Source organism: Taurulus bubalis (assembly GCF_910589615.1).
Source record: "Taurulus bubalis genome assembly, chromosome: 12".
NCBI lineage: Eukaryota > Metazoa > Chordata > Actinopteri > Perciformes > Cottidae > Taurulus > Taurulus bubalis.
In genome coordinates this window covers 27,937,108-27,959,032 of record NC_136600.1, presented here as the reverse complement: position 1 = coordinate 27,959,032, position 21,925 = coordinate 27,937,108, and the positions used below count along the sequence as shown (strand labels likewise).

General features: G+C 45.7%; 1 protein-coding gene across 1 annotated transcript in view; it reads right to left on the bottom strand.

Annotated features, from left to right (window-relative positions):
* Positions 1 to 4,954: 4,954 nt before the first annotated feature.
* atp2c1 (ATPase secretory pathway Ca2+ transporting 1) overlaps positions 4,955 to 21,925 on the bottom strand; it is a gene marked incomplete at its 5' end in the record, with an annotated part of 28,735 nt that continues 11,764 nt past the window's right edge. The window contains 16 exons of the mRNA XM_079227209.1: positions 4,955 to 5,643; positions 5,901 to 6,042; positions 6,501 to 6,596; positions 6,717 to 6,864; positions 7,285 to 7,401; positions 7,493 to 7,561; positions 7,685 to 7,851; positions 12,117 to 12,167; positions 12,278 to 12,375; positions 13,035 to 13,205; positions 13,285 to 13,441; positions 13,531 to 13,635; positions 15,448 to 15,537; positions 15,680 to 15,775; positions 17,513 to 17,610; positions 17,995 to 18,119. Of these exons, the coding sequence (XP_079083335.1) occupies positions 5,522 to 5,643; positions 5,901 to 6,042; positions 6,501 to 6,596; positions 6,717 to 6,864; positions 7,285 to 7,401; positions 7,493 to 7,561; positions 7,685 to 7,851; positions 12,117 to 12,167; positions 12,278 to 12,375; positions 13,035 to 13,205; positions 13,285 to 13,441; positions 13,531 to 13,635; positions 15,448 to 15,537; positions 15,680 to 15,775; positions 17,513 to 17,610; positions 17,995 to 18,119 (1,852 nt within the window). The 3' untranslated portion in view covers positions 4,955 to 5,521. The remainder of the gene's footprint in view (positions 5,644 to 5,900; positions 6,043 to 6,500; positions 6,597 to 6,716; positions 6,865 to 7,284; positions 7,402 to 7,492; positions 7,562 to 7,684; positions 7,852 to 12,116; positions 12,168 to 12,277; positions 12,376 to 13,034; positions 13,206 to 13,284; positions 13,442 to 13,530; positions 13,636 to 15,447; positions 15,538 to 15,679; positions 15,776 to 17,512; positions 17,611 to 17,994; positions 18,120 to 21,925) is intronic.

Genomic DNA, 21,925 nt, shown 5'->3' with positions numbered 1-21,925 from the left:
GACAGAGACGGCGCATCTCTGTCTGCGGCAAAGACAGACCTTCCCATGAAAATAAAAAAAACAAGAAATAACGCTGTGCTCGACAGCGTACGATCGAGAGGGGTGCACGGTGCGAAACGCTACGCCGACGTCCCACGCCCGTGACGTCGCCTCAACGCATGTTTGTCACGCCGGCCGTAGAAAGAATCGTCCTGGACATGACCAATCTGGAGGGCTCGCGAAAATAGGACGACGACTGGAAAGGGATGGACGAGACCGACCTGCGCGCCTACACAGGACTGCTGATCTTGGCGGCGTGTACAGGTCCCGGGGCGAGGCCGCAGCCAGTCTGTGGGACGCCGTGCCATATTCCGTGCCACGATGTCACTCAAACGCTTTCACACGTACTCTCGACTGCTGCGCTTCGACGACCACGAGACGAGAGCCGCGAGACGCTTGACGGACAAACTGGCAGCCGTGAGAGAGCTCTGGGACGCCTGGGCGGAGCGGCTGCCGCGCCTCTGCAACCCGGGCCCGAAGTGACGGTGGACGAGCAACCGGTTCCGTTCAGAGGTACTTGGCCGGCTCCCGCTTTGCGTAACAATGATAATAATAATAATAATAATAATGATTGTGATGATAATATACATTACCCTCACTCGTGAACAAGACCCCGAGTACAGGAAGTCATCATGATGTGAGCTCATACAGGAAGTCATGATGATGATGTGAGCTCGTACAGGAAGTCATCATGATGATGTGAGCTCATACAGGAAGTCATCATGATGATGTGAGCTCATACAGGAAGTCATCATGATGATGTGAGCTCATACAGGAAGTCATCATGATGATGTGAGCTCGTACAGGAAGTCATCATGATGATGTGAGCTCATACAGGAAGTCATCATGATGATGTGAGCTCGTACAGGAAGTCATCATGATGATGTGAGCTCATACAGGAAGTCATCATGATGATGTGAGCTCATACAGGAAGTCATGATGATGTGAGCTCATACAGGAAGTCATGATGATGTGAGCTCATACAGGAAGTCATCATGATGATGTGAGCTCATACAGGAAGTCATGATGATGTGAGCTCATACAGGAAGTCATCATGATGATGTGAGCTCGTACAGGAAGTCATCATGATGATGTGAGCTCATACAGGAAGTCATCATGATGATGTGAGCTCATACAGGAAGTCATGATGATGTGAGCTCATACAGGAAGTCATGATGATGTGAGCTCATACAGGAAGTCATCATGATGATGTGAGCTCATACAGGAAGTCATGATGATGTGAGCTCGTACAGGAAGTCATCATGATGTGAGCTCATACAGGAAGTCATGATGATGTAAGCTCATACAGGAAGTCATCATGATGTGAGCTCATACAGGAAGTCATCATGATGATGTGAGCTCATACAGGAAGTCATGATGATGTGAGCTCATACAGGAAGTCATGATGATGTGAGCTCATACAGGAAGTCATGATGATGTGAGCTCATACAGGAAGTCATGATGATGTGAGCTCATACAGGAAGTCATGATGATGTGAGCTCATACAGGAAGTCATGTGATGTGAGCTCGTACAGGAAGTCATCATGATGTGAGCTCATACAGGAAGTCATCATGATGATGTGAGCTCATACAGGAAGTCATGATGATGTGAGCTCATACAGGAAGTCATCATGATGTGAGCTCATACAGGAAGTCATCATGATGATGTGAGCTCATACAGGAAGTCATGATGATGTGAGCTCATACAGGAAGTCATGATGATGTGAGCTCATACAGGAAGTCATGATGATGTGAGCTCATACAGGAAGTCATGATGATGCGAGCTCATACAGGAAGTCATGATGATGCGAGCTCATACAGGAAGTCATCATGATGTGAGCTCATACAGGAAGTCATCATGATGATGTGAGCTCATACAGGAAGTCATCATGATGATGTGAGCTCATACAGGAAGTCATCATGATGATGTGAGCTCATACAGGAAGTCATCATGATGTGAGCTCATACAGGAAGTCATCATGATGATGTGAGCTCGTACAGGAAGTCATCATGATGATGTGAGCTCGTACAGGAAGTCATCATGATGATGTGAGCTCTTACAGGAAGTCATCATGATGATGTGAGCTCTTACAGGAAGTCATGATGATGATGTGAGCTCATACAGGAAGTCATGATGATGATGTGAGCTTATACAGGAAGTCATCATGATGATGTGAGCTCATACAGGAAGTCATGATGATGTGAGCTCGTACAGGAAGTCATCATGATGATGTGAGCTCATACAGGAAGTCATCATGATGTGAGCTCATACAGGAAGTCATCATGATGATGTGAGCTCATACAGGAAGTCATCATGATGTGAGCTCATACAGGAAGTCATGATGATGTGAGCTCATACAGGAAGTCATCATGATGTGAGCTCGTACAGGAAGTCATCATGATGATGTGAGCTCATACAGGAAGTCATGATGATGTGAGCTCATACAGGAAGTCATCATGATGATGATGTGAGCTCTTACAGGAAGTCATCATGATGTGAGCTCGTACAGGAAGTCATCATGATGATGTGAGCTCATACAGGAAGTCATCATGATGTGAGCTCATACAGGAAGTCATCATGATGATGTGAGCTCATACAGGAAGTCATCATGATGATGTGAGCTCATACAGGAAGTCATCATGATGTGAGCTCATACAGGAAGTCATCATGATGATGTGAGCTCGTACAGGAAGTCATCATGATGATGTGAGCTCATACAGGAAGTCATCATGATGATGTGAGCTCGTACAGGAAGTCATCATGATGATGTGAGCTCGTACAGGAGGTCATCATGATGTGAGCTCATACAGGAAGTCATCATGATGTGAGCTCATACAGGAAGTCATGATGATGTGAGCTCATACAGGAAGTCATCATCATGATGTGAGCTCATACAGGAAGTCATGATGATGTGAGCTCATACAGGAAGTCATCATGATGATGTGAGCTCATACAGGAAGTCATGATGATGTGAGCTCGTACAGGAAGTCATCATGATGTGAGCTCGTACAGGAAGTCATCATGATGATGTGAGCTCATACAGGAAGTCATGATGATGTGAGCTCGTACAGGAAGTCATCATGATGATGTGAGCTCATACAGGAAGTCATCATCATGATGTGAGCTCATACAGGAAGTCATCATCATGATGTGAGCTCGTACAGGAAGTCATGATGATGTGAGCTCATACAGGAAGTCATCATGATGATGTGAGCTCATACAGGAAGTCATGATGATGTGAGCTCATACAGGAAGTCATCATGATGATGTGAGCTCATACAGGAAGTCATCATGATGATGTGAGCTCATACAGGAAGTCATGATGATGATGTGAGCTCATACAGGAAGTCATGATGATGTGAGCTCATACAGGAAGTCATCATGATGATGTGAGCTCATACAGGAAGTCATGATGATGTGAGCTCATACAGGAAGTCATCATGATGATGTGAGCTCATACAGGAAGTCATGATGATGTGAGCTCATACAGGAAGTCATCATGATGATGTGAGCTCATACAGGAAGTCATCATGATGATGTGAGCTCATACAGGAAGTCATCATGATGATGTGAGCTCGTACAGGAAGTCATCATGATGATGTGAGCTCATACAGGAAGTCATGATGATGTGAGCTCATACAGGAAGTCATCATGATGATGTGAGCTCATACAGGAAGTCATGATGATGTGAGCTCATACAGGAAGTCATCATGATGATGTGAGCTCATACAGGAAGTCATCATGATGATGTGAGCTCATACAGGAAGTCATCATGATGATGTGAGCTCGTACAGGAAGTCATCATGATGATGTGAGCTCAGACAGGAAGTCATGATGATGTGAGCTCGTACAGGAAGTCATGATGATGTGAGCTCATACAGGAAGTCATCATGATGATGTGAGCTCATACAGGAAGTCATCATCATGATGTGAGCTCGTACAGGAAGTCATGATGATGATGTGAGCTCATACAGGAAGTCATCATCATGATGTGAGCTCGTACAGGAAGTCATGATGATGATGTGAGCTCATACAGGAAGTCATCATCATGATGTGAGCTCGTACAGGAAGTCATGATGATGTGAGCTCATACAGGAAGTCATCATGATGTGAGCTCGTACAGGAAGTCATCATGATGATGTGAGCTCATACAGGAAGTCATCATGATGATGTGAGCTCATACAGGAAGTCATCATGATGTGAGCTCATACAGGAAGTCATCATGATGATGTGAGCATATGAGAACATGAGGAGAACCTGGTCACTAAAGTATCTGTTTATATGAGAACATGAGGAGAACCTGGTCACTTTTATTTATATGAGAACATGAGAACCTGATGAGAGAACCTGGTCACTAAAGTGAGGAAAAAAAATCACAACACTTAATTTCAGTGTTTGAAAAAGTATAATTAATGCCAGAATGAAAATTACTTTAATAATCAATTGACAGATATCCTTCATAAACATAGGCCTGGCTTTGTAGTAATAATAATAATCATAGTAAAACAGACTTAAAATGGTCAGATAATACATTTAAATTACAAACTGAATATAAACTGGTTTATTACTCGTTTAAAACCAGCTGCTGCTCCTATTCAGAGAAACTAAACAAAGGAAATAATCAGGAGAAGAGAAACCATCCAGGACCTCGTGGCTTCACTTTGGTTGAATCAACGCTGGTGGAAGAGGGCGGGGCCACGTCGCTCCACTTCCTGTTTTCCACCAGGGCGTTGATCCAATCAAAAGGAAGCCGACAAAGACCTTGTCAAATCTTTAGTGTTTTCTCAGAATCATTTTCATAGACATGAAAATAAATTATATAATATATATATATATATATATATATATATATATATATATATATATATATATATATATATATATATATATATATATACACACATACATACACATACACACACACACACACACACACACACACATTTACCTAGAACGGCTCCACTATGACGTCATGAAGAAACCAGCAGATTAAAGCTCCACATGTTCTAAGTCCATAGACCGCCTCAGGGCCTCAAGGAGGACCAGAAAGAAGCTGAAGCCGTTTGTCCCACTAACCCCAAACCCTAAACCTCTACGGGAACCAAAGCCGGCAGAATAGTGGTCCACACCTCACCAGAAGACTAAAAAACAACCATTGCACAAGTCTCTTCACAGGGTTCCTCCAGAGAGCTGATCCTGAAGAAGGGGGATCCTCCAGAGAGCTGGTCCTGAAGAAGGGGGATCCTCCAGAGAGCTGGTCCTGAAGAAGGGGATCCCCCAGAGAGCTGGTCCTGAAGAAGGGGGATCCCCCAGCAGCTGCTGGGGACCCGGTACTGGCTCAGATCCACCAGGTGCTTCCTCCGGTCCCAGACCAGAGTTTCTCCAGAGGACCTCTCGGTCTCAATGAACCACAACACTCATCCTCCTCTTCATCCTCAGAGTCCCTCAGAGGGGGGCGGGTGGGGTGGGGGTCTGGGGGGGTCATACCTCGTGGAAGCAGTCGGAGGTCGGAGTCCTCTCGGCTCCCCTCCACCTCTCCATCATCTTTATGGCCTCAGAGACCAGACACACCGAGGAGGTCAGCGTCACGAGGAACAGCAGGTCTGAGGAGGATCAGGACCGTTAGAATAAAGACCAGCAGCCTTCATTCTAACGTCTGTTCTATAGAATAAAGGCTGCTGGTCTTGTTATTTGAAAGTCTTATTATAAGAACCTTTAGGGGTCTCTAAGTTGGAGTTTGTTCACCAGATGTCATTCTACACAGAACATTCATGTTTTAGTAGTGCACTAGAAGTAGAAAGTAAGATACATGGAAATACTGAAAGTACTAAAAGTACCTCTAGGTTGTACTAGTACTCACCAAAGATGCTGAGGCTCTCCGTCTGGAAGACCCTCTGCAGAGGAGGGAAGTAGATGACGAGCAGCTGACCCATGATGGAGGCCAGGACGGCGTAGCAGAAGGTCCGGTTGCTGCACAGACCCAGTTCATGGACCATACGGGTCTGAGAGAGACCAGAACCAGAGGTCAGGACTAGTACTGATCATCGGTATCGGGATCAAACAGCTGAACCAGAGACACCATTTCCCTTCCAACATGGCTGCCTGGTTTATTATGGTTTCACAGTTCTAATAATGTTCATGTTCATCCAAACGACAACAAACGAGTTAGGAAAGACAGACTGGAAGCTACCAGCTAACTGAAGGCTACAAGCTAACTGAAGGCTACCAGCTAACTGGAGGCTATCGGCTAACTGAAGGCTACCGGCTAACTGAAGGCTACCGGCTAACTGGAGGCTACCGGCTAACTGGAGGCTACCAGCTAACTGGAGTCTACCAGCTAACTGGAGGCTATCGGCTAACTGGAGGCTACCGGCTAACTGGAGGCTACCGGCTAACTGGAGGCTACCGGCTAACTGGAGGCTACCAGCTAACTGAAGGCTACCAGCTAACTGAAGGCTACCTGTGATCGAGAGCTCAGAGCGTTGAACATGTCGAAGAAGACGAAGCAGGTGAAGGTCATGGTTGTGTCTCGAGGAGTGATTACGTTGTCCTGCAGCTGGAAACCAACAAGCACAACATTCACTGAACCAGTTCAGTATTACTGCGTGACGTCTTCATGTTGTACTATCCCAGTGCTTCCTCATGAACACCAGGAGGTAAACAGGAAGTGACGCACCTCCCTCCAGAAGACGAACAGCGTTCCACAGACGATGACCAGCGCCGACACCAGCACTTTGACCAGCAGGCTGCGGGTGATGATGCTGTCTCGCACGTTGCGCGGCGGCTGCCTGATGACGTCGGGGTCCACCGGCTCCACGCCCAAACTGACACAAACAGGAAGTCATAACACTAGTCGGCCTCAGATGGCCAGAGAACAGAGAGGAAACGTCTGGCGGGCTCCAGATCACAAACATCTACTCATCGGATGGACGCCACCAACCAGAGTTTTAGAAACAGACATTATTTAACATTTTATTCATTGAGAGATGAGTCTCGGATTCTCCTTCTACACATTTAATGAGCATTATTGGTCCGAAAACTACAATTGTGCGACTGATTCTCTGTAAAAGTTGTGGTTATGAAAATAAATGAACGCTTCACCTTTTAGTCGGGAACAGATTACGTCATTAAGGAGCTCAACACGACATTCAGAGGATTTCTATTGCGGCGGCTGATGCTAGCTAGCAGCTAGCTGTAGAGGGCGTTAACTCTTTATCACTACACTTCCCATGATGCCTCTGTACCTCTGAGCAGGGGGCCCGTCCATGATGATGTTGATCCACAGGATCTGCATGGCGTTCAGCGGGTTGGGGAAGTTCATCAGGGTAGCCAAGGAGATGAGCGTCAGCGCGGCGATGCTCCTGAGGGGCAAACCAAGGGCTCAGAGTTTGTTTCACGTGTTTGTTGTGTTACGTTATCTAACAAAGGGAGAACACGTCTGTTTTCACTCACGTGCTCAGCTGGAAGCGCACAAAGTTTTTAATGTTGTTGTAAATTCCTTTTCCTTCCTCGATGGCTGACCTGGAAGCAGAGAACAAACCCTCAGGGATTCACCACCGTACGGCGGCTCTAAGCCGCATGGAGCTGTAATGCTGACCCTAGTGAAGCGTTTGTACTGTCTCTTTAAGGCCAGGACGGACTCACATGATGGTCTGGAAGTCGTCGTCCACCAGGATCATGTCGGCCGCCTCCTTGCAGACGTCGGTCCCCGTCTGGCCCATCGCCACGCCGATGTCAGCGGCCTTCAGGGCCACGGCGTCGTTCACCCCGTCGCCCGTCATGGCGACCACGGCGCCGATGTTCTGGAGCGACTGCAGAGAGGACGCTTCAATGTTTACCACGCACGAGTCATACCACCTGATTAACCTCATACCACCTGATTAACCTCATACCACCTGATTAACCTCATACCACCTGATTAACCTCATACCACCTGATTAACCTCATACCACCTCATTAACCTCATACCGCCTCATTAACCTCATACCACCTGATTAACCTCATACCACCTCATTAACCTCATACCACCTGATTAACCTCATACCGCCTGATTAACCTCATACCACCTCATTAACCTCATACCACCTCATTAACCTCATACCACCTGATTAACCTCATACCGCCTCATTAACCTCATACCACCTGATTAACCTCATACCACCTCATTAACCTCATTCCGCCTGATTAACCTCATACCACCTGATTAACCTCATACCACCTGATTAACCTCATACCACCTCATTAACCTCATACCACCTCATTAACCTCATACCACCTGATTAACCTCATACCACCTGATTAACCTCATACCACCTGATTAACCTCATACCACCTCATTAACCTCATACCACCTCATTAACCTCATACCACCTCATTAACCTCATACCACCTCATACCACCTCATTAACCTCATACCACCTCATTAACCTCATACCACCTGATTAACCTCATACCACCTGATTAACCTCATACCACCTGATTAACCTCATACCACCTGATTAACCTCATACCACCTCATTAACCTCATACCACCTGATTAACCTCATACCGCCTGATTAACCTCATACCACCTCATTAACCTCATACCACCTCATTAACCTCATACCACCTCATTAACCTCATACCACCTCATTAACCTCATACCACCTGATTAACCTCATACCACCTCATTAACCTCATACCACCTCATTAACCTCATACCACCTCATTCTGCCTGATTAACCTCATACCACCTCATTAACCTCATACCACCTCATTAACCTCATACCACCTCATAAACCTCATACCACCTGATTAACCTCATACCACCTCATTAACCTCATACCACCTCATTAACCTCATACCACCTCATACCACCTGATTAACCTCATACCGCCTCATTAACCTCATACCACCTGATTAACCTCATTAGCGTCATGTAACCTCATACCACCTCATTAACCTCATACCGCCTGATTAACCTCATTAACCTCATACCGCCTGATTAACCTCATACCACCTCATTAACCTCATACCACCTGATTAACCTCATACCGCCTCATTAACCTCATACCGCCTGATTAACCTCATACCACCTCATTAACCTCATACCACCTCATTCCGCCTGATTAACCTCATACCACCTCATTAACCTCATACCACCTCATTAACCTCATACCACCTCATTAACCTCATACCGCCTCATTAACCTCATTCCGCCTGATTAACCTCATTCCGCCTGATTAACCTCATACCGCCTCATTAACCTCATACCGCCTCATTAACCTCATACCACCTCATTAACCTCATACCGCCTCATTAACCTCATACCACCTGATTAACCTCATTAGCGTCATGTAACCTCATACCACCTCATTAACCTCATACCACCTCATTAACCTCATACCGCCTCATTAACCTCATACCGCCTCATTAACCTCATACCACCTCATTAACCTCATACCACCTCATTAACCAAATGTAACCTCATGTAGCCTCATTAACCTCATGTAACCTCATTAACCTCATGTAGCCTCATTAACCTCATGTAGCCTCATTAACCTCATACCGCCTCATGTAGCCTCATTAACCTCATGTAGCCTCATTAACCTCATGTAGCCTCAATAACCTCATGTAGCCTCAATAACCTCATGTAGCCTCATGTAGCCTCATGTAGCCTCATGTAGCCTCATTTAACCTCATGTAGCCTCAGTAACCTCATGTAGCCTCATTAGCCTCAGTAACCTCATGTAGCCTCAGTAACCTCATGTAGCCTCAGTAACCTCATGTAACCTCATGTAACCTCATTAACCTCATGTAACCTCATGTCACCTCATTAGCCTCATGTAGCCTCATGTAGCCTCATGTAGCCTCATTTAACCTCATGTAGCCTCATGTAGCCTCATGTAACCTCATGTAGCCTCATGTAGCCTCATGTAACCTCATGTAGCCTCATGTAACCTCATGTAACCTCATGTAGCCTCATTAACCTCATGTAGCCTCATGTAGCCTCATGTAACCTCATGTAGCCTCAGTAACCTCATGTAGCCTCAGTAACCTCATGTAGCCTCAGTAACCTCATGTAGCCTCAGTAACCTCATTAACCTCATGTAACCTCATACCACCTCATGTAACCTCATACCACCTCATTAACCTCATGTAACCTCATTAACCTCATGTAGCCTCATGTAGCCTCATGTAGCCTCAGTAACCTCATGTAGCCTCAGTAACCTCATGTAACCTCATTAACCTCATACCACCTCATTAACCTCATTAACCAAATGTAACCTCATTAACCTCATACCGCCTCATGTAGCCTCATTAACCTCATGTAGTCTCATTAACCTCATGTAGCCTCATTAACCTCATGTAGCCTCATTTAACCTCATGTAGCCTCATGTAACCTCATGTAGCCTCATGTAGCCTCATGTAGCCTCATGTAACCTCATGTAGCCTCAGTAACCTCATGTAGCCTCAGTAACCTCATTAACCTCATTAACCTCATGTAGCCTCATTAACCTCATGTAGCCTCATTAACCTCATGTAGCCTCATTAACCTCATGTAGCCTCATTAACCTCATTAACCTCATGTAGCCTCAGTAACCTCATTAACCTCATTAACCTCATGTAGCCTCATTAACCTCATAACCCCTCATTAACCAAATGTAACCTCATTAACCTCATACCACCTCATTAACCTCATACCACCTAATTAACCTCATTAACCAAATGTAACCTCATTAACCTCATACCACCTCATTAACCAAATGTAACCTCATGTAGCCTCATTAACCTCATGTAACCTCATTAACCTCATGTAGCCTCATTAACCTCATGTAGCCTCATTAACCTCATGTAGCCTCATTAACCTCATACCATCTCATTAACCTCATACCACCTCATGTAGCCTCATGTAGCCTCATTAACCTCATGTAGCTTCAATAACCTCATGTAGCCTCAATAACCTCATGTAGCCTCATGTAGCCTCATGTAGCCTCATTTAACCTCATGTAGCCTCATGTAGCCTCATGTAGCCTCATTAGCCTCAGTAACCTCATGTAGCCTCAGTAACCTCATGTAGCCTCAGTAACCTCATGTAGCCTCAGTAACCTCATGTAGCCTCATGTAACCTCATTAACCTCATGTAGCCTCATTAACCTCATGTAACCTCATGTAACCTCATGTAGCCTCATGTAACCTCATTGGCCTCATGTAACCTCATGTAGCCTCATTTAACCTCATGTAGCCTCATGTAACCTCATGTAACCTCATGTAGCCTCATGTAACCTCATGTAGCCTCATGTAGCCTCATGTAGCCTCATTAACCTCATGTAGCCTCATGTAGCCTCATGTAGCCTCATGTAGCCTCATGTAACCTCATGTAGCCTCATTAACCTCATACCATCTCATTAACCTCATACCGCCTCATGTAGCCTCATGTAGCCTCATTAACCTCATGTAGCCTCAATAACCTCATGTAGCCTCATGTAACCTCATGTAGCCTCATTAACCTCATGTAGCCTCATGTAGCCTCATTTAACCTCATGTAGCCTCATGTAGTCTTATGTAGTCTTATGTAGCCTCATGTAGCCTCATTAGCCTCAGTAACCTCATGTAGCCTCAGTAACCTCATGTAGCCTCATTAGCCTCAGTAACCTCATGTAGCCTCAGTAACCTCATGTAGCCTCATGTAACCTCATGTAACCTCATGTAGCCTCATGTAGCCTCATGTAGCCTCATGTAACCTCATGTAACCTCATGTAACCTCATGTAACCTCATTGGCCTCATGTAACCTCATGTAGCCTCATGTAACCTCATGTAGCCTCATGTAGCCTCATTAACCTCATGTAGCCTCATGTAGCCTCATGTAGCCTCATGTAGCCTCAGTAACCTCATGTAGCCTCAGTAACCTCATGTAGCCTCAGTAACCTCATGTACCTCATTAACCTCATTAACCTCATGTAACCTCATTGGCCTCATTTAACCTCATGTAGCCTCATTTAACCTCATGTAGCCTCAGTAACCTCATTAGCCTCATTAGCCTCATGTAGGCTCATGTAGCCTCGCTGCAGTTTGGCTGCAGGTGTTTCTGCTCACCTTGACGATCTTCAGCTTGTGTCGAGGACTGGCTCGATAAAACACGGCAATCTGTGGAGACACGAGACGACTTTACCTCATGTCCTCTGATAGTTCATGTGAGACTTCGTGTGAGACTCACATGAGACTTCAGAGAGTGTGAGTGTGTGTGTGTGTCTCACTCTGGAGACGATGTGAGACAGCTGCTGCAGGTCCAGTTGGTCCACCTCGTCTCCAGACAAACACTGAGAGCCTTTAGAGAACAGGCCCAGACGACTGGCTGCAGAGAGAGACACGTGTTGTTAGAGGGCAAGGTCATGACGTGTTGATCAGAATATAAGGAAATGTTCTTAAAGTTCATTATAACATCTTAGAGACATTTTCAGGAAGCAAATCAAAGTGAGAAAGTCGTCCTGCAGAAGTTGAAGACAGCTCATTGATTATTGAGTTTTCCTGATCCGATGTCCTGGGACAGGAATGACTTTAAAACTCTGTACTGCTGCTTTTATTATAAAAATACATTATATATATATATATATATATATATATATATATATATATATATATATATATATATATATATATATATTATAATATAAATGGTAAATGGACCCGTAGAGATCTTTTCCAGTCTTGGACCACTCAGAGCTTCAACACTACATGACATCATTCACCCATTCACCCTGATGGGAGGAGCTACATGAAGGAGCCATATCATGATCGACATTCACATAGTAGAACAGGAGACACGGGCTTGAGGAGCGGGGATCGAACCACCGATCCTCTGATTGAAGGACGACCCTGCTCACCACTCAGTAATATTATATATATATATATATATATATATATATATATATATATATATATATATATATATATATATATATATATATATATATATATATATACATATATATATATATATATGCTGTGGCTCACCGATGGACACGGCTGTCTCCTTGGAGTCTCCGGTGATCATCTTGATGGCGACTCCAGAGCTGATGAGCGTCCCCACGGCCTCCTTGACCCCTGACCTGGGGGGGTCGATGATGCCCACCAGACCCAGGAAGGTCAGGCTCCCCATCTGAGACCCGGACGCAAAGGCTAGAACTACAGGAGGACACGGCCAGTGAGCTGGTGTGTGTGTGTGTGTGTGTGTGTGCCCTCTCACACAGTGGGTCTATAGTACCTCTGAGACCAGCAGAGCCCATGTAGCTGATCTGCTGCTGGTACAGCTCCCTCTGCTGGTGGCTCAGAGACAGAGCGCTCCCTCTGCTGTTGTAGGAGCTGCAGAGGCCGATCACCTGCTCGTAAGCTCCCTTCATGAAGAAGACTCCTGGCTTGTCCTGAAGGGGGAGGAGTCAGACATCAATCACTGATCGATGACTCAACGAGCTCACGTCAACACACACGGACGGCGAGAGAGTCACGTGACCTGCAGCGTGCGGTGGACGCAGCGGACAGACATCCACTTCTGCTCCGAGGTGAAGGGACGCTCCTCCAGACGGACGTACTCCTGCTGCAGGCTCTCCAGACCCATCTGCAACGTCATGTATATTATATATATATATATTAACCCCATCTCCAGACCCATCGGCAATGTCATATATATTATATACACTCACCTAAAGGATTATGAGGAACACCATACTAATACTGTGTTTGACCCCCTTTCGCCTTCAGAACTGCCTTAATTCTACGTGGCATTGATTCAACAAGGTGCTGAAAGCATTCTTTAGAAATGTTGGCCCATATTGATAGGAGAGCACCTTGCAGTTGATGGAGATTTGTGGGATGCACATCCAGGACACGAAGCTCCCGTTCCACCACATCCCAAAGATGCTCTATTGGGTTGAGATCTGGTGACTGTGGGGCCATTTTAGTACAGTGAACTCATTGTCATGTTCAAGAAACCAATTAGAAATGATTGGAGCTTTGTGACATGGTGCATTATCCTGCTGGAAGTAGCCATCAGAGGATGGTACATGGTGGCCATAAAGGGATGGACATGGTCAGAAACAATGCTCAGGTAGGCCGCGGCATTTAAACGATGCCCAATTGGCACTAAGGGGTCTAAAGTGTGCCAAGAAAACATCCCCCACACCATTACACCACCACCAGCCTGCACAGTGGTAACAAGGCATGATGGATCCATGTTCTCATTCTGTTTACGCCAAATTCTGACTCTACCATCTGAATGTCTCAACAGAAATCGAGACTCATCAGACCAGGCAACATTTTTCCAGTCTTCAACTGTCCAATTTTGGTGAGCTCTTGCAAATTGTAGCCTCTTGTTCCTATTGGTAGTGGAGATGAGTGGTACCCGGTGGGGTCTTCTGCTGTTGGAGCCCATCCGCCTCAAGGTTGTGCGTGTTGTGGCTTCACAAATGCTTTGCTGCATACCTCGGTTGTAACAAGTGGTTATATCAGTCAAAGTTGCTCTTCTATCAGCTTGAATCAGTCGGCCCATTCTCCTCTGACCTCTAGCATCAACAAGGCATTTTCGCCCACAGGACTGCTGCATACTGGATGTTTTTCCCTTTTCACACCATTCTTTGTAAACCCTAGAAATGGTTGTGCGTGAAAATCCCAGTAACTGAGCAGATTGTGAAATACTGAGACCGGCCCGTCTGGCACCAACAACCATGCCACGCTCAAAATTGCTTAAATCACCTTTCTTTCCCATTCTGACATTCAGTTTGGAGTTCAGGAGATTGTCTAGACCAGGACCACACCCCTAAATGCATTGAAGCAACTGCCATGTGATTGGTTGATTAGATAATTGCATTAATGAGAAATTGAACAGGTGTTCCTAATAATCCTTTAGGTGAGTGTGTGTGTATATATATATATAATATATTATATATATTAACCCCATCTCCACACCCATCTGCAACGTCATATATATATATATATATATATATATATATATATATTAATCCCATCTCCAGACCCATCTGCAACGTCATGTATATTTTATATATATATATTTATTATCTATATTAACCCCATCTCCAGACCCATCGTTGATGTGTCTATGCTGATGTTTTATTGTATAGTTAACATCGTTCCTTCTGATCGTGGCTCGTTCTCTTGAGTGTTTTAGTGCCGCAGTTTTGTTGGATTGTTTTGTTATGTTTTGTTATCACTAAATGTGATGGTTCTTGTTGACTACATGCACTGTCCGTTAATGACGCAGCATCCCATGCGCTTATTTATATGAACGATATCAGACGCAGAGAAGGCCCAGGTAGAACATGCACGGCCCGCCACTGTAATATACATATACAATATATAAATGATATACTATGTATTATTATAGAACATTATATATTCTCCAGGTGAGTCTCACCTTCATGGCGAGGGCGATGAGCGCTCCCTCCGTCGGTCGACCCAACAAATTATGATTCCTGATGACTGAGTCGTTACACACACATCCCACCTGAGAGAGAGAGAGAGACACACACAGAGAGAGAGAGGGAGAGACAACACAATATCATTATACAGGGTGACTGTGGGTCAGTGGAAGAGCCTTCAATCAGAGGATCGGTGGCTCGACCCCCGGTCCTTGGACATTGACTCACCTCAACGATCTTGCTGATGGACGGACAGGAGAAGCCGTGCACGACGTCCCCGTCAAGGAGGACTTCTCCTGCCCCGTTGTAGCCCACGCCCGACACCTGCAAGGCAACATGCGGGGTTTACAAACCACTACCTACTTTTACTTCCTGTTGCAGCTGGAAACTTGCGGACGTTAGACAGGGACGCATATGTTGTGTTTACAGACGGCATGTCGGCTCTGTGGACTATTACACCTCTATGGAAACAGGAGGCGAAGTCCAGTTGATGGTTCACATCACTGCTTTCCTAACAGGAAGTAGAGTTGAACAGGAAGTTCCTAACAGAAAGTAGATTTGAACAGGAAGTTCCTAACAGAAAGTAGAGCTGGACAGGAAGTTCCTAACAGGAAGTAGAGCTGGACAGGAAGTTCCTAACAGGAAGTAGAGCTGGACAGGAAGTTCCTAACAGGAAGTAGAGCTGGACAGGAAGTTCCTAACAGGAAGTAGATTTGAACAGGAAGTTCCTAACAGGAAGTAGAGCTGGACAGGAAGTTCCTAACAGGAAGTAGAGCTGGACAGGAAGTTCCTAACAGGAAGTAGATTTGAACAGGAAGTTCTTAACAGGAAGTAGAGCTGGACAGGCAGTTCCTAACATGAAGTAGAGTTGAACAGGCAGTTCCTAACAGGAAGTAGAGCTGGACAGGAAGTTCCTAACAGGAAGTAGAGCTGGACAGGAAGTTCCTAACAGGAAGTAGATTTGAACAGGAAGTTCTTAACAGGAAGTAGAGCTGGACAGGCAGTTCCTAACAGGAAGTAGAGCTGGACAGGAAGTTCCTAACAGAAAGTAGAGGTGGACAGGAAGTTCCTAACAGGAAGTAGAGCTGGACAGGAAGTTCCTAACAGGAAGTAGATTTGAACAGGAAGTTCTTAACAGGAAGTAGAGCTGGACAGGAAGTTCCTTTACAGGAAGTAGAGTTGAACAGGCAGTTCCTAACAGGAAGTAGAGCTGGACAGGAAGTTCCTAACAGGAAGTAGATTTGAACAGGAAGTTCCTAACAGAAAGTAGAGCTGGACAGGAAGTTCCTAACAGGAAGTAGAGCTGGACAGGAAGTTCCTAACAGGAAGTAGAGCTGGACAGGAAGTTCCTAACAGGAAGTAGATTTGAACAGGAAGTTCCTAACAGGAAGTAGAGCTGGACAGGAAGTTCCTAACAGGAAGTAGAGCTGGACAGGAAGTTCCTAACAGGAAGTAGATTTGAACAGGAAGTTCTTAACAGGAAGTAGAGCTGGACAGGCAGTTCCTAACATGAAGTAGAGTTGAACAGGCAGTTCCTAACAGGAAGTAGAGCTGGACAGGAAGTTCCTAACAGGAAGTAGAGCTGGACAGGAAGTTCCTAACAGGAAGTAGATTTGAACAGGAAGTTCTTAACAGGAAGTAGAGCTGGACAGGCAGTTCCTAACAGGAAGTAGAGCTGGACAGGAAGTTCCTAACAGAAAGTAGAGGTGGACAGGAAGTTCCTAACAGGAAGTAGAGCTGGACAGGAAGTTCCTAACAGGAAGTAGATTTGAACAGGAAGTTCTTAACAGGAAGTAGAGCTGGACAGGAAGTTCCTTTACAGGAAGTAGAGTTGAACAGGCAGTTCCTAACAGGAAGTAGAGCTGGACAGGAAGTTCCTAACAGGAAGTCCTGGTGGACAGATGTGACAGTGATAGTTTTGAAGATAGTAAAGCTTGTTTCATAAATGTGTACGATTGAATTTGTATCATGAAATGCGGAATATCTTCAACACTTCATAAAATTATGGCACTGTGGTTTTAACAGCCTGAGAGTGATGAAGACGAGGAAGAAGTAGCTCACCTCAGCGTGGAGTCCATCCGACGTGAACAGCTGAGTGACGGTCATCTCGTTCTTGGTCAGAGTTCCCGTCTTGTCTGAACAGATCACGTTACAGCAGCCTGACGAACAAGAAGACGACAGGAAGTCACAGACTTTGACTGACACTCGGCTAAGACCCGCCCCCAGAGACCAGATCAATGCTATGCCGCGATTGGTCAGTCTGTTTGATATATATATATATATATATATATATATATATATATATATATATAATGTAAGTGATAAACTGAAGGGTGAAGTGTTCCTTTATGTGTTGCTGATGAATGTTTGTGATCAACTGAAGGATGAAGTGTTAGTGATGAAGTCAGGTGAGATCCAGTGGTATTGTAGGTCACATGGCCTGAGAGCGTTGTTGGGTCACATGACCTGAGAGGGTTGTTGGGTCACATGGCCTGAGAGGGTTGTTGGGTCACATGGCCTGAGAGGGTTGTTGGGTCACATACCCAGTGTTTCTACGATGGGAAGCTTCTTGATGATGGCTCTTTTCTTCACCATGCGCATCACACCGAGCGCCAGCGTCACCGTCACCACGATGGGTAAACCCTCTGGGATGGCAGCGACCGCCAGACTGAAGACCGGAGAGACCACCGATCAATACATCAGATCCACCGATGAATACATCAGATCCACTTGGTATCAACGTGCTAGCATGACACACCTGCTCTATCAGACCTCCTCAGGTGGTTCTAATGAGATCCAGATCATAAACTGAGTCCACAACAGGAAACCTTCAGGCTGACTATGTGTTTCTATTGGTGGCTGCTCTTGTGTTGTGTTTCCATTGGTGGCTGTTCTTGTGTTGTGTTGTGTTTCCAATGGTGGCTGTTCTTGTGTTGTGTTGTGTTGTGTTTCCATTGGTGGCTGTTCTTTGTGTTGTGTTTCCATTGGTGGCTGTTCTTGTGTTGATGTTGCGTTTCTATTGGTGGCTGTTCTTGCGTTGCGTTTCTATTGGTGGCTGTTCTTGCGTTGTGTTTCTATTGGTGGCTGTTCTTGCGTTGCGTTTCTATTGGTGGCTGTTCTTGCGTTGCATTTCTATTGGTGGCTGTTCTTGCGTTGCATTTCCATTGGTGGCTGTTCTTGTGTTGATGTTGCGTTTCTATTGGTGGCTGTTCTTGCGTTGCGTTTCTATTGGTGGCTGTTCTTGCGTTGCGTTTCTATTGGTGGCTGTTCTTGCGTTGTTTTGCGTTTCTATTGGTGGCTGTTCTTGTGTTGTTTTGTGTTTCTATTGGTGGCTGTTCTTGCGTTGTTTTGTGTTTCTACTGGTGGCTGTTCTTGCGTTGCATTTCTACTGGTGGCTGTTCTTGCGTTGCGTTTCTACTGGTGGCTGTTCTTGTGTTGCGTTTCTACTGGTGGCTGTTCTTGTGTTGCGTTTCTACTGGTGGCTGTTCTTGTGTTGTGTGTCTACTGGTGGCTGTTCTTGTGTTGCGTGTCTACTGGTGGCTGTTCTTGCGTTGCGTGTCTACTGGTGGCTGTTCTTGCGTTGCGTTTCTACTGGTGGCTGTTCTTGCGTTGCGTTTCTACTGGTGGCTGTTCTTGCGTTGCGTTTCTACTGGTGGCTGTTCTTGCGTTGCGTTTCTACTGGTGGCTGTTCTTGCGTTGCGTTTCTACTGGTGGCTGTTCTTGCGTTGCGTTTCTATTGGTGGCTGTTCTTGCGTTGCGTTTCTATTGGTGGCTGTTCTTGCGTTGCATTTCTATTGGTGGCTGTTCTTGCGTTGCATTTCTATTGGTGGCTGTTCTCACGTTGCATTTCTATTGGTGGCTGTTCTTGTGTTGTGTTTCTATTGGTGGCTGTTCTTGTGTTGTGTTTCTATTGGTGGCTGTTCTTGTGTTGTTTTGCATTTCTATTGGTGGCTGTTCTTGTGTTGTTTTGTGTTTCTTTTGGTGGCTGTTCTTGTGTTGCATTTCTATTGGTGGCTGTTCTTGCGTTGCGTTTCAATTGGTGGCTGTTCTTGTGTTGTGTTTCTATTGGTGGCTGTTCTTGTGTTGTGTTTCTATTGGTGGCTGTTCTTGTGTTGTTTTGCATTTCTATTGGTGGCTGTTCTTGCGTTGTGTTTCTATTGGTGGCTGTTCTTGCGTTGCGTTTCTACTGGTGGCTGTTCTTGTGTTGTGTTTCTAATGGTGGCTGTTCTTGCGTTGCGTTTCTACTGGTGGCTGTTCTTGCGTTGCGTGTCTACTGGTGGCTGTTCTTGCGTTGCGTGTCTACTGGTGGCTGTTCTTGCGTTGCGTGTCTACTGGTGGCTGTTCTCGCGTTGCGTGTCTACTGGTGGCTGTTCTTGCGTTGCGTTTCTACTGGTGGCTGTTCTTGCGTTGCGTTTCTACTGGTGGCTGTTCTTGCGTTGCGTTTCTACTGGTGGCTGTTCTTGCGTTGCGTTTCTATTGGTGGCTGTTCTTGCGTTGCGTTTCTATTGGTGGCTGTTCTTGCGTTGCGTTTCTATTGGTGGCTGTTCTTGCGTTGCGTTTCTACTGGTGGCTGTTCTTGTGTTGTGTTTCTATTGGTGGCTGTTCTTGTGTTGTGTTTCTATTGGTGGCTGTTCTTGTGTTGTTTTGCATTTCTATTGGTGGCTGTTCTTGTGTTGTTTTGTGTTTCTTTTGGTGGCTGTTCTTGTGTTGCATTTCTATTGGTGGCTGTTCTTGCGTTGCGTTTCAATTGGTGGCTGTTCTTGTGTTGTGTTTCTATTGGTGGCTGTTCTTGTGTTGTGTTTCTATTGGTGGCTGTTCTTGTGTTGTTTTGCATTTCTATTGGTGGCTGTTCTTGCGTTGTGTTTCTATTGGTGGCTGTTCTTGCGTTGCGTTTCTAATGGTGGCTGTTCTTGCGTTGCGTTTCTACTGGTGGCTGTTCTTGCGTTGCGTGTCTACTGGTGGCTGTTCTTGCGTTGCGTGTCTACTGGTGGCTGTTCTCGCGTTGCGTGTCTACTGGTGGCTGTTCTCGCGTTGCGTGTCTACTGGTGGCTGTTCTCGCGTTGCGTGTCTACTGGTGGCTGTTCTTGCGTTGCGTGTCTACTGGTGGCTGTTCTTGCGTTGCGTTTCTACTGGTGGCTGTTCTTGCGTTGCGTTTCTACTGGTGGCTGTTCTTGCGTTGCGTTTCTACTGGTGGCTGTTCTTGCGTTGCGTTTCTATTGGTGGCTGTTCTCGTGTTGCGTTTCTATTGGTGGCTGTTCTTGTGTTGTTTTGTGTTTCTATTGGTGGCTGTTCTTGCGTTGCGTTTCTACTGGTGGCTGTTCTTGCGTTGCGTTTCTACTGGTGGCTGTTCTTGTGTTGTGTTTCTACTGGTGGCTGTTCTTGTGTTGTGTTTCTACTGGTGGCTGTTCTTGTGTTGTGTTTCTACTGGTGGCTGTTCTTGTGTTGTGTTTCTACTGGTGGCTGTTCTTGTGTTGCGTTTCTACTGGTGGCTGTTCTTGCCTTGCATTTCTACTGGTGGCTGTTCTTGCGTTGCATTTCTACTGGTGGCTGTTCTTGCGTTGCGTTTCTATTGGTGGCTGTTCTTGTGTTGTGTTGCGTTTCTATTGGTGGCTGTTCTTGTGTTGCCTTTCTACTGGTGGCTGTTCTTGCGTTGCGTTTCTATTGGTGGCTGTTCTTGTGTAGTTTTGCGTTTCTATTGGTGGCTGTTCTTGCGTTGCGTTTCTATTGGTGGCTGTTTTTGCGTTGCGTTTCTATTGGTGGCTGTTCTTGCGTTGCGTTTCTATTGGTGGCTGTTCTTGCGTTGCGTTTCTATTGGTGGCTGTTCTTGCGTTGCGTTTCTATTGGTGGCTGTTCTTGCGTTGCGTTTCTATTGGTGGCTGTTCTTGTGTTGCGTTTCTATTGGTGGCTGTTCTCGCGTTGCGTTTCTATTGGTGGCTGTTCTCGCGTTGCGTTTCTATTGGTGGCTGTTCTCGCGTTGCGTTTCTATTGGTGGCTGTTCTCGCGTTGCGTTTCTATTGGTGGCTGTTCTTGCGTTGCGTTTCTATTGGTGGCTGTTCTTGCGTTGCGTTTCTATTGGTGGCTGTTCTCGTGTTGCGTTTCTATTGGTGGCTGTTCTCGTGTTGCGTTTCTATTGGTGGCTGTTCTCGTGTTGCGTTTCTATTGGTGGCTGTTCTCGTGTTGTTTTGCGTTTCTACTGGTGGCTGTTCTTGTGTTGTGTTTTCATTGGTGGCTGTTCTTGTGTTGCGTTTCTACTGGTGGCTGTTCTTGTGTTGCGTTTCTACTGGTGGCTGTTCTTGCGTTGCGTTTCTACTGGTGGCTGTTCTTGCCTTGCGTTTCTATTGGTGGCTGTTCTCGCGTTGCGTTTCTATTGGTGGCTGTTCTCGCGTTGCGTTACTATTGGTGGCTGTTCTTGCGTTGCGTTTCTATTGGTGGCTGTTCTCGTGTTGCGTTTCTATTGGTGGCTGTTCTTGTGTT